The sequence below is a fragment of the Sinohyriopsis cumingii genome, chromosome 2 (genome assembly GCF_028554795.1).
Source record: "Sinohyriopsis cumingii isolate HCF-2022 chromosome 2, ASM2855479v2, whole genome shotgun sequence".
Lineage (NCBI taxonomy): Eukaryota > Metazoa > Mollusca > Bivalvia > Unionida > Unionidae > Sinohyriopsis > Sinohyriopsis cumingii.
The window spans coordinates 72475613-72487921 of record NC_142962.1 but is presented as its reverse complement, the minus strand read 5'-3'; the positions used below and the strand labels follow the sequence as shown (position 1 = coordinate 72487921).

The window sequence follows — 12309 nt, the reverse complement described above, 5'->3', positions numbered from 1 at the left end:
CCTCGCACTGTAGTCTGACTCTACAGTGATTGATTCAAAGTATACAGTGCTGGAAAAGTGATTACTTTTTGAAAAAATGAATAATGAGAAATACTCAAAGAGCTTCCTGCTTCTGCGAAACAGAAGTCTTTTCTTCATCCTGGCTAAATAGGAAATGTAAGCAGCATTCTGGAAAAACACTTGATAAATTCTTTGCTGTTTTATGAAAGCTATTTATTATTATTGTTATTATTCTTCTTCTTCTTTTTCTTATTATTATTATTATTATTATTATTATTAATGGTAAGGAAGCTCTTACTGCATCAGTATTTTAAAATCATTTTATTATTGAAAGAAAAACACTGACATTGATGTTTTTATGGGAATTTCATGAAAAATGCCAATTATCTGATAATTTTGTGTTTGTCCTTTTCCAAACAGATAGCTTGAAAAATAGTCTTAAGACATATTTGATGCAGTAGGAAGTGGATTTTGGTTCAGCCATGGCTTTTGCCCTTGTGCCAATTAAATATGCCTTGTATGGTGGGAATAACAGATGGTGTTTGAATATGGAGAAATAAACTCTCGTAATGAAAGTGTTTTTAGAATCTGAAATGACATTTAAATCTTGCTCATGTCAAGTCACAAGTTTCAGCTGGAATGTTTGAAGAAGAATTTTCTGTATGCTCAGGTATAGTTTCTGTCAGACATTACTGTACATATAACTACGATATCATAAATGTGACTGACATTTGGATAGGTCCAGCAAAGGAGTTAGCGATACTGATATTGTTATGTATATCTATACTGTGTGCATAACTTTTGTCCCTGATTACAGATTGTATTTTAAGATAATGGTCATTTGTAAACAACATGTTTACATATCTAATTGTTGTCCATGATTGTATGTTGTAAATAAGAGATTGACATAGCTTTTTGAGGTTAGAATATTTTAGAAACAGACTTGTTTACAATTTAATTGGAATTTTCCATTAGAAGGACTCGCATCCTGGACCAGTAAATTAAAAATTTATTTTGATTTTCCCTCTAGGTGGAGCTGCTGCACTCTGCCCTGCAGCAGAACACTATTGTGTGTATGGGATCGATTGCAGGGAAAACATTCATTACTGTCATGCTGATAAAGGAGATGGCCCATAATACCAGACAACCAATCAAAGATGGTGGGAAATGTAATGTCCTCCTTGTCAACTCAGGTATACAGGATTTTTGTTCTAGGAACAAGCTACTCCATGTCGATAGCTAATGTATTGTGTCTTCATATCATGCCCAACTAAAATCTTTTATTGTGTCTTAAATACATCTTTTGTGTCCATGATTGTTAATAGGCAATAAGTTTAACAATGTCTAACATATTCATTAACATCTTCTGATGTTTTTATCAGTGCAGTATTATTGAAGAACCATATTTTACACCAACAATTGTCTTCAACTCATAGTTAAAGTAATTTTGCAGGTTATACTTAGGCCCCAAAGTTTAATTGTACACTTGAGGAAAAGTGGGGCAGGTAGGTGAGAAGACTTGCTGGCCCACGATTAGTTCTCGCTTTTTTGAAATTATTTGTATTCTCCTTTTGTTTAGCGAAGTACTCTTTCAGCATGTCTTTGTCTCATGACACAATCTTATTTGTAGTTCTTGCCTTTTTGGTGATGTATATAATATTCTGTACTTTTGTACAGAGTACCCCTTCAACCTGTCTTTATGTCTCATGTCACAACCCTGTGAGTAGTTCTTGCCTTTTTGGTGATATATTATTCATTTTATTGTACAAAGTACCCTACCAACCTATCTTTTTGACTCGTGACACACTATAGGGCTCTATTCACAACATATAAAATCTTAAGTTGTATTGTTTGAATTGGCCTTAACCAAGGTGGATTGCAGTTGTTAACTTTCATGGCATGTCCTGAAGGTAAACAGTTCTCTTCATTGTCTGTACTGTACAGTATGATAGTTGTTCACATTTCATATTGATTTTATATCTGGGACTTCATAACACATGCTTAACTTACATAACTGATATACTTATAAGTTGAAGTGTATAAAATTGGGCAAATGGATTATGCTGACTCTAAATGTAGTTATGCAAATTGTGATTATGACTTAAGAGCCATAATTTACCCTTTACAATTAAAACAAATAATGAATTCTCCCAGGATCAAGTGATCTTGTTTACACTAGAATGCAGGGCAGGAAGTTTTGCCTTGAATAGAGTTAAAAGCTTTCGTTTTGTTTTCTAATAAAAATTAAGATAGAATTGTCATATTGAAAATTATATAAGTTAATGAGAAATTAGTGTGAAATTTGGGAATAATTGGTTTTTATTATCGAGAACCGTTTACAGTATTTCTTTTTATATGCTTTGACTTTCCTCCAGGTAACATGATAATAAAAAAACACAATGAGCTTCCGGTTAATTCAGTATTTGTTTCAAACAAATAATATTCTGATTGAAACTTACTGTGTTAAGTTTATGTCGGCCATCAAAATGAAAATTATTTGATGTCATTGATGTGTTGCATCACATTTCATGTGTACAGTATGTTTGGTAAAGAAGTACTGCACAGCGAGGACTGCTTCCAGCCAATATTGTTTTCAGTTTTAAATTTGTCAAAGAATTTGTGCAAATTTTGTGATTTTATACTGAGTGGAACAAGTCATAGGCCAAAGTTCCAAATCAAATCTTGCCTTTCAATAATAATAAGGTGGACAAAATATCAATCCACTTTTTAACCTGCATAAACATTCTATGCATTGAGCAAAAAAAAAAGTTTAGCATGTTTGAGTCTCAGAACTATTAAATTTTGCTTTTAGAATGTCTGGTTGAACAACAAGCTCAAGTTATCAAACATCACACAGATCTAATTGTTGGCCAGTACACTTCAGGTATAGGAGCTGATAACTGGTCACATGACAAGTGGCTGCAGGAAATCAACCAATGTCAGTGTGTTGTCACCACTCCAGAAATTTTCATCAGACTACTGCAGAGCAGTGCCATCGTATTCCCAAGCATAAGTCTACTCATATTAGATGAATGCCATCATGTTCTTGAAAACCACCCGTACAATGAATTAATGAAGCGAATGGATGCATGTCCCAAGTCTGAGCAACCTCGTTTGCTAGGTTTAACCACCAGTGTCCTGTCTACAAAGATACGCAGTCCATCGGAGCTTGAAAGTGCCATTTTGTTGCTTGAAGAAAAGCTTCATTCAAAAGCAGAAACATTTACCCTTGTCATCTCAGAGAGATATGGCATCAAACCAAAAGAACTTGTTATTGAATGTGATGACTATGTGGATAGGACTGGAGTTTATGAAGAAATAGAGGAAATTTTGGAGCATGCTTTGTATTTTTTAGAAGAATGTATCTTAGGGCCAACAGAAGAATTAGACAATCGTGACCCTAAACAAATTGCCAAAACTGCCTTAAATGAGTGCCTAAATATTTTACGTATCCTTGGACCATGGTGTGCAGCATGTCTGGCTGATATGCTGGTAGGTCAGATTGAAAAAATTGACAAAAATAAAGAATTTGTGCCCCTACACAAAAAATTTTTACGATTTGGTGCTACTCAATTACGTATGGTGTCTAAACATTTTGAAAAGAAATTCCAGGAGACTGAATACCATATTGATGAACTTTTGAAATATACAACCCCAAAAGTGAAAAAATTTGTAGAAGTGTTACGCAAGTATCGCCCTGACACCGATTTTATCATTATAAGTGAGGAAATTGATGAGATGGACATGGAAAGTCATTCTGACATTTCTGATGATTCGGATTTCTCACAGACAGATGAAGAAGATGATGAAGATCTCATATTGAAGAGCCCGAAACACATCCATGTAGCTGTAAAAAAGCTCCCAACAAATGAAGACAAACCATTTGATCCACTTAATAGTGAACAGGATAAATATCTCTGTGGGGTGGTATTTGTAGATCACCCATATGTAGCCTACACTCTCAACAAGCTGATTGAAGAGATCTGTGCTTGGGATGAACAGTTATGTTTTGTCAGGAGTAGCCATATTACTAAACAGGGGACCAAAGGCTCTGCCAAAGGAAGCGGAGCATTGAGAAAGCAGGAAAAAGTGTTGAGAAAATTCCGTATGCAAGAATTAAATCTTTTGGTCTCCACAAATGTTGTACAAGAGGGGATTGATATTCCCAAATGTAATTTGATCGTACTGTTTGATCCACCCAAAGATTATCGGTCCTACAGTCAATCCAAGGTAAGGAGTACATCATAAATTTTGATAATTTATTTTAATCTCGGCTAGGAATTCATTTGAAGTGTGATACACATATGAAAATTACTACTTTATATATCTCAGTTTTATGTGTTGGCTGTGGTCAGGGGATTAAAAAATGTTAAAATGATAATGGCCACTACATTTCTGGTTTCTAGAAATACTTTTGTTTGCATAAAGGTTGGAGTTGTACATATTCCAAGCAGGAATTAATAAGAGATATTTACATTTCAGAGATATTTATATTTAAGAGATATTTATAAGAAATTCATTATTTGGAGATTTTATTTAAAAGGTTCATTTTAGTTTGTGATATCAAGTTAATCCTAATCAAAGATTCATGACATATTAGGACTGCAGATCTGTGTATTCTGTTCACATGAAGTTTCAAGTTAAATAAATAGCATCGAACATAAATGTCACAACATTTTGTGATGGCATGATTTATGTGGTTCGCTGATGGGTGATAGGTTTTCATTACATAGAGGGAAACAGTATATGATTTTAACCCACATTGCTGAACTTGAACAGGGTCGAGCTCGTGCCCGTGGTGCTGAGTTTTTGATGCTTGTTGAGGAGGAATATATTGATGAATTCCAAGAAGATCTGAAGATGTACAAAGGCCTTGAGCAGGTACTGAAAAATACTCCCTTTATTTTTTGTAGAATGGGACCTACATTATGTGGCTAGAGCATAAATGTTCTTCCTTGTTTGGTACATGGTTTCATCATGGTATTGGGTTAATGGTAGCCTGTCCATAATGATTTTTGTTCAGCCCTTGCTATAGTAAAAGTCACACGGGTCATATGGGCATTCAACAACGACTATTTCAGTAATGGGGGTCATTTTTTTAGAATTTGATTCTACATACCTTTAAGTGGCAAGTATTCACTTCATTTGTATTCTTATACATCTACATTCCTCTGGAATGTCATTATTTAGATGCTCCAAGAAGTGCATATGACAAAATCAATGTTAGCATACGCAGACATTTTTGGACAAAATGAACCTTAAGGTGTGATCCTGTACCCTCTGGATTGAATATTGCATGCTGTGAAGTCACAATTAAAGCTACGCATATTGACAAACAATTTGTGCTACCACTCGACATGTTCTTTTCTTGACCCACCATTGTAAAAGACTATAGTGATCGATAATTTTTATCTGGAAGTTTCTTGATGACAGTTAAGGTGCAGAACATTCAATAATATGGATTGAATAGACTTTGGTTAAAGAAAACTAGTGTTAATATTTGAAAGAACAAGTTATATTTAATCTTGTAAAATCAGTAAATGCATACATGACCCATGTGACTTTGCTATAGTAGGAAGCAAGCGATAGCGGTCACTTTTCTGCTGGCAGGAACTGGCATTAATCATTATGAAGCTAAGACAATTTATTCTACTACATGTTTACTTGCCCATATGACCATGGCATCATAGAAAATTTGCATTATGGTTTTGGTTGAATTTTTTTACCTCTTTATATTTCTTAAACATTTTGATGGATTTTCTTGAGACGAATAATTGTGAAGCTAAGATAGTTCTTTATGTGACATGTGGGTATACACCTTTGACCTTGTGGTCCGCCACAAAAATTTTGTATTCAGCTTTTGGTTTTTGTAGTTTTTTTATGCTGATAGATTTTCTAAACCCCTTTATGGATTTTCTTCATACTTGAAGCAAATCATTAAAAGTAAAGACAATATTTTCCGACATGCTTGCTTGTCTCTTTGATCTTGGGATCAACGTCACTTATAGTAAGGTTGTATTTTGGTTTCATATATCTTTTTTTGTTTGCTTATATTTCCTTAACCCTTGATGGGATCTTCTTGATTGAATTGTCTTAGCTTCTTGATGATATATCCATGATATGAAAATAAATCTGTTAACAGGTGTAGTAAATATCAGCTATGAAAAACTGTAACCACAACCTTTATACAAATTTTCAATGACTGCAACCTTGCCCTAAGGCCAAGGGGTTGAATAAGTGCCAAGGTTGCACATTTCATAGCAATGCTTTGATTATGGGTGCAGTATGCAGCATGCAAGAACTGGTTTTCTTATGTCCTATATTATTTCAAGTACGGATACTAAACTAGGATTTTATATTGAATGTATTCCAGGGTCTGAGTAAATGCAAGCAAATGCCATTCAATATTCCTCAAGTGCAGAGAAGCAGATCCACAATATAAATCACCCTCTTTATAATGCTGTGTATGAGAGCCATACAGTGACTTGTGTTATAATGATGTAGCCTTATTATGAGGATATTCTAACAAGGATGTATCCTTGTAGTGCATGAGCCATCAGAAATGCAGTGTTTAATGATGTGAAATCATATTATAATTGGTTTTCATGAGCCAAGCCAGATCTTCTTTTTTTTTTTTTTTACAAATGCAGAAATCTCATTAATTTAAGACTGCACTAAAAGCTGAACCAAATGAATGAAATTTACAGTTCCTAACTTTTGTTACTTTATTGACTTTCCTCAATGCTTGGAAACTTTATCCCTTTACTCTAGTGGGGAATTTCCACCCTAATTTTCAGATCAAGAATAAACCAGCAACCAAGAACTTAAAGTGCAATAAATTAAGTAGCAGTAACAGTCCAGTTAGACAAATTTAGTGGAATCTATGGTCATACTTGTATCATAAGAGGGATAGCAGTATACAGGGGGCATTTATAGTGAAGGACCTCTGTTGTACATAAATCTTCACTGATGGAAGCAAGATTCTGTATGCTATTCACCATTGCTTTATCCTCTAATTTAATTGAAGAATTGCGAGTGAATTTCATTTTGTTTTTTGTCATCAAAATATTTATTTTTCTGTCCTTAACAGGTGTTAATTGGTCGTGAGAAACAAAAGGAAGAAATGACTGATTGTGAGCTCACAAGCGACATTGATAACCTTCTCCCACCCTATGCTACCTCCACAGACAGTGATGCTGCAAGAGTCACTCTTAGCTCTGCTATCATGCTGGTCAATAAGTAAGTTATCTCATAGATTCAGCCATTTTGTTGTCAAGCAGTAATATCATGTTGGTCAATAGGCAAGTCATCCAGCAGATTCAATCTTTGCTGTCTAGTAGTGCATTCATGATAGTCAATAAGCATGTCATTCAACAGATTCAGCCATTCTTGTCTAATAGTACAGTCATGTTGGTCAATAAGCATGTCATTCAGCAGATTCAGTTTTTGTTGTCAAGTAGTGCTGTCATGTTGGTCAATAAGCAAGTCATCCAGCAGATTCAGTCTTTGCTGTCTAGTAGTGCATTCATGTTGGTCAATAAGCAAGTCATCCAGCAGATTCAGTCTTTGCTGTCTAGTAGTGCAGTCATGTTGGTCAATAAGCAAGTCATCCAGCAGATTCAGTCTTTGCTGTCTAGTAGTGCATTCATGATAGTCAATAAGCATGTCATTCAGCAGATTCAGTCTTTGCTGTCTAGTAGTGCAGTCATGTTGGTCAATAAGCAAGTCATCCAGCAGATTCAGTCTTTGCTGTCTAGTAGTGCATTCATGTTGGTCAATAAGCAAGTCATCCAGCAGATTCAGTCTTTGCTGTCTAGTAGTGCATTCATGATAGTCAATAAGCATGTCATTCAGCAGATTCAGTCTTTGTTGTCTAGTAGTGCATTCATGCTGGTTACAAAGCAAGTCATCCAGCAGATTCAGTTGTTGCTGTTTAGTAGTGCATTCATGATAGTCAATAAGCATGTCATTCAGCAGATTCAGTCTTTGCTGTCTAGTAGTGCATTCATGCTGGTTACAAAGCAAGTCATCCAGCAGATTCAGCCATTCTTGTCTAATAGTACAGTCATGTTGGTCAATAAGCATGTCATTCAGCAGATTCAGTTTTTGTTGTCAAGTAGTGCTGTCATGCTGGTTAATAAGTCATCCATCCAACAGATTCAGTTTTTGTTGTCAAGTAGTGTTGTCATGCTGGTTAAATAAGTCATTCATCCAGCAGATTTAGTTTTTGTTGTCAAGTAGTGCTGTCATGTTGGTTATTAAGTCATTCATCCAGCAGATTCAGTATTTGTTGTCATGCTGGTTAATAAATCATTCATCCAGCAGATTTAGTTTTTGTTGTCAAGTAGTGCTGTCATGTTGGTTATTAAGTCATTCATCCAGCAGATTCAGTCTTTGTTGTCAAGCAGTGCTATCATGCTGGTCAGTAAGATTCAGTCTTTGTTGTCAAGCAGTGCTATCATGCTGGTCAATAAGATTCAGTCTTTGTTGTCAAGCAGTGCTATCATGCTGGTCAGTAAGATTCAGTCTTTGTTGTCAAGCAGTGCTATCATGCTGGTCAGTAAGATTCAGTCTTTATTGTCAAACATTGCTATCATGCTGGTCAATAAGATTTGGCCTTTGTTGTCAAGCAGTGCTATCTTGCTGGTCAGTAAGATTCAGTCTTTGTTGTCAAGCAGTGGTATCTTGCTGGTCAGTAAGATTCAGTTTTTATTGTCAAACAGTGCTATCATGATGGTCAATAAGATTTGGTCTTTGTTGTCAAGCAGTGCTATCTTGCTGGTCAGTAAGATTCAGTCTTTGTTGTCAAGCAGTGTTTTCATGTTGGTCAATAAGGTTCAGTCTTTGTTGTCAAGCAGTGCTATCATGCTGGTCAGTAAGATTCAGTCTTTGTTGTCAAGCAGTGCTATCTTGCTGGTCAGTAAGATTCAGTCTTTGTTGTCAAGCAGTGTTTTCATGTTGGTCAATAAGGTTCAGTCTTTGTTGTCAAGCAGTGCTATCATGCTGGTCAGTATGATTCAGTATTTGTTGTCTGACAGTTAGGAAGACATAGCCATAACTTATTAGACAGTAACAATTCCAGCAAAGAGTCTGTATGACTCATTGGGTTTTTGAAACACAGGTGTGTACTACATTTTACTTGTGGAATGTAGATGTGCTTTCCAGGAAGCAAAGACAGCTAAAACAAACTTAACTATCACAAACAGTGTGTGCTATATATTCCTATTCCATCATAGCAATATGGAACAGGCAGTTGAGACCTGTATGCAACAGTATGTTGTTGATTCTATTTAATCAGAGTTTATTATAAACAATATTTATTGGGCATAGTAAGTAAGCATGAAGAGCTGTTTAGTATGGAATCATAATTTCTCCTTCAAATACATTCCTTGTTCACATTAATGTTAGAAATATAAGCCCTACTTCCTCCCAAATCAAGCCTGCCCAAAGGCAAAAATTGTGCAAATAGACTGATAGATCTGTTTGTCTGGTTAACAATATCATTACTCCAGCAGTGAGTCATCTACATTGGTTTCTGTATGCCCAACACCCATACTGGCTGATTTTTATTTCAACAAGCTGTCCATACTATTTGATGACTACATTGTTTAGATTTGGCTGGCCAATTACTCACATCGTACCTTCTTGGATGGTACCATGGCAGTCTTAGAGATGATGGGCATGCCTCATCTATGCCTCTGGGAATTTATTACATGGATCTTGATCCCACCCAGGATCATCCACTTACTTAAGGGGTGCTCAGCAGTTATTATGTACATTTGAGAGAGTGACGCATGTAAGATGAAGTTGTTTCCATTTGAAACACACGCACTGGAGAGAATGTTGGCATACCTCTATGCTACTTTGATGTAATGTGGCTATCATTTCTTTGCATATTGTACTTCTGGAAATTGCTATTAAATGCTCATCTTAAAATAGGTATGCATATACCTTATAATAATGTTGTTACTCACCAGCTCCTATTCAGCATTGTCTCACCTGATTCCCAACTCTAGAGGTAGGTGTGGGGGACCTCTCTCTCTCTCTCTCTCTTGAGAGAATTCCTGAATAGTATTACCCCCTGAATAGTATTACCCTCTAAAGTTGCAGTAATAGCCAGGTTTATTGTTTTCTTCCCTGAAATTTTGAGGCCTTGTTATCCGAAAAAGGTATCAACATCTGGTTCTATTCATTCTAATCAAATTATACAATAAAACCCCTAAAATGAATATCGTTCTCACTCTAGGATAAGATTATCACACACCTTTCCATCATTCCAGATTGTGACTAAAAATTCAGAATGGAGAGTAATAATAGCAACCTTCAGAATAATAATGCAGTAACAAGAAAATGATATCTGGCATCCACTGTTGGTTTATCTCTTTGCACAATTATTTTATCGCTGCTCCTGAACTATTATGAACGATTACCATAAAACTGTACACAAGGGGTTTCTACTTTAAGATTTATTGAACGTTGTTGACCCTAAATCAGGGGTGCAGAACCCCTGGCCCACAGGCCAGATCTTGCCCGCGAATGTGTTCTATCTGGCCCTCAGGGCAAATTAAAACAACACAGAAATGTGGCTCTTGAACACCAATTATATTAAAGAAATTAGTGTTTGTGTCCCTCCAGTGGTCTTAGAAAATGCAATCTGACCCTTGGCTGGAAAAGGTTGTGCACCCCTGTCCTAAATAAAAGAGTGCCAGTCAGACCTCCAGCATGGTTACCAGTGTTGCCATCTTGAAAATCTTCTTATCATTACTTACATAGGATGGACGGTCATAGAGATATGGGGTTTTCACTAAAGAACCTATGATGTTTTGTTGGCCCTCAATAAAAATTATGGTGATCTGAGTTCATTATGGCTGCCTGAAGCTATCTTTAAAATCTTAGTGTAGCTTATTTTCCTGAATGAATGTTTATTATCAATGTACTGAGGGACTTTTTATGATATGTAATTGGTCCTAAATAAAAATGATGCTGATTAGACCTCATGGTGGCCATTGCAGTAATCTTCAGTGTCTTGATATCGTTTTTTGAAGGGATTGGCATTTCAACATGGATTTTCATTAAAACACTTCTCACTATTTATCTAGGGTGCAAAACCTTTTTCGGCCAAGGAGCAGATTGCATTTCATAAGACCACTTGAGGGCCACAAACACTAATTTCTTTAATGTAATTACTGTTCACAGGCCAGATTTCTGTGTTGTTTTAATTTGCCCTGAGGGCCGGACAGAACATGTTCTCGGGTCGGATCCATGCCGGGGGTTGTGCACCCCTGCTATATACAGTAGGTATTAATGAAAATTTTACTGATGTGACCTCCAAAGGGGCCACAACAGCAACCATTGTGAAAATCTTGTTTCCTCTGCTTCTCCAGAATAGATGTTTATACCATCATGTTTTTTTTAAAAGTAATTAAAATCGTGCGCTTTCTTGCCATATGCAGTTGTTCTGCTGTTGATGCTGATCCAAAATCGAAAATGGCTGTCTTGATGGCCATCTAGAAATTCTTCATGTGACAGCTACTCCTGTGCTAACTTGAGGTTTTCACTAAAACAACAAATTCAAATGGTGTTCATCTGACTTCCAACTTGGTACCATAGCGAACCTCTCAAAAATCTTGTTGTCACTTCTCCTCTTGAATGAATGGTGCAACTGACATGGAGTTTCACTCAAACAATCTTGCAATATTTAACTGGTTCTGAATAAAAATGGTACAGAACTGACCATCAGCATGTTCTATACTTCTGTGAAGCAGTTTGTAAAGCAGACCAGCTGATCTTGAAGTCAAGTCAAAGGTCATTGCCTTCATTTTCTTTTGCTCTTCATATATCTTCTTTTTCATATGCAAATGAATTTTGAGCAGACTTTGTATTTTGCGTTTGAATAAACAAGTTGATAGTCTGACATTGATTTTATAATAAAATTATTTGCCCCATGTTTTTTGTTTAGTTGTTCTGACTTATGAGCATGGTAACAAAAGCAAGCATGAATATATTTTATTCAACCCAGTTTGTGAGTACATCTGAAGAACACCTTGAATTATGCCAGTTCAGTAACATGTTCCCCCCCCCCCCATACTAGTATTATTTATAAATGTAAGCAGACTTAAGTTGTGGGTTTACCTTAACAGCATTCAAGACAAGTTTAGGTTGTAGATATACAAGTTTTGTGATTTTCTCTTCATATTGGGTTCCAAGCTCAGTGGCCATGACAAATTTATTTGTACTGCCCTTACAGGTATCTTGGGGACATGTTAGATCAGACACACAAGAAAATATTTTGCTACTTGATTTGGTATT

General features: G+C 36.0%; 1 protein-coding gene across 1 annotated transcript in view; it reads left to right on the top strand.

Annotated features, from left to right (window-relative positions):
• Positions 1 to 12309, top strand: part of LOC149805153 (endoribonuclease Dicer-L-like) — a 69049-nt gene that overhangs the window by 9316 nt on the left and 47424 nt on the right. Inside the window, exons 3-6 of the mRNA XM_089947892.1 lie at positions 1031 to 1193; positions 2813 to 4230; positions 4780 to 4881; positions 7091 to 7239. Coding sequence (XP_089804018.1) covers positions 1031 to 1193; positions 2813 to 4230; positions 4780 to 4881; positions 7091 to 7239 — 1832 coding nt within the window. The remainder of the gene's footprint in view (positions 1 to 1030; positions 1194 to 2812; positions 4231 to 4779; positions 4882 to 7090; positions 7240 to 12309) is intronic.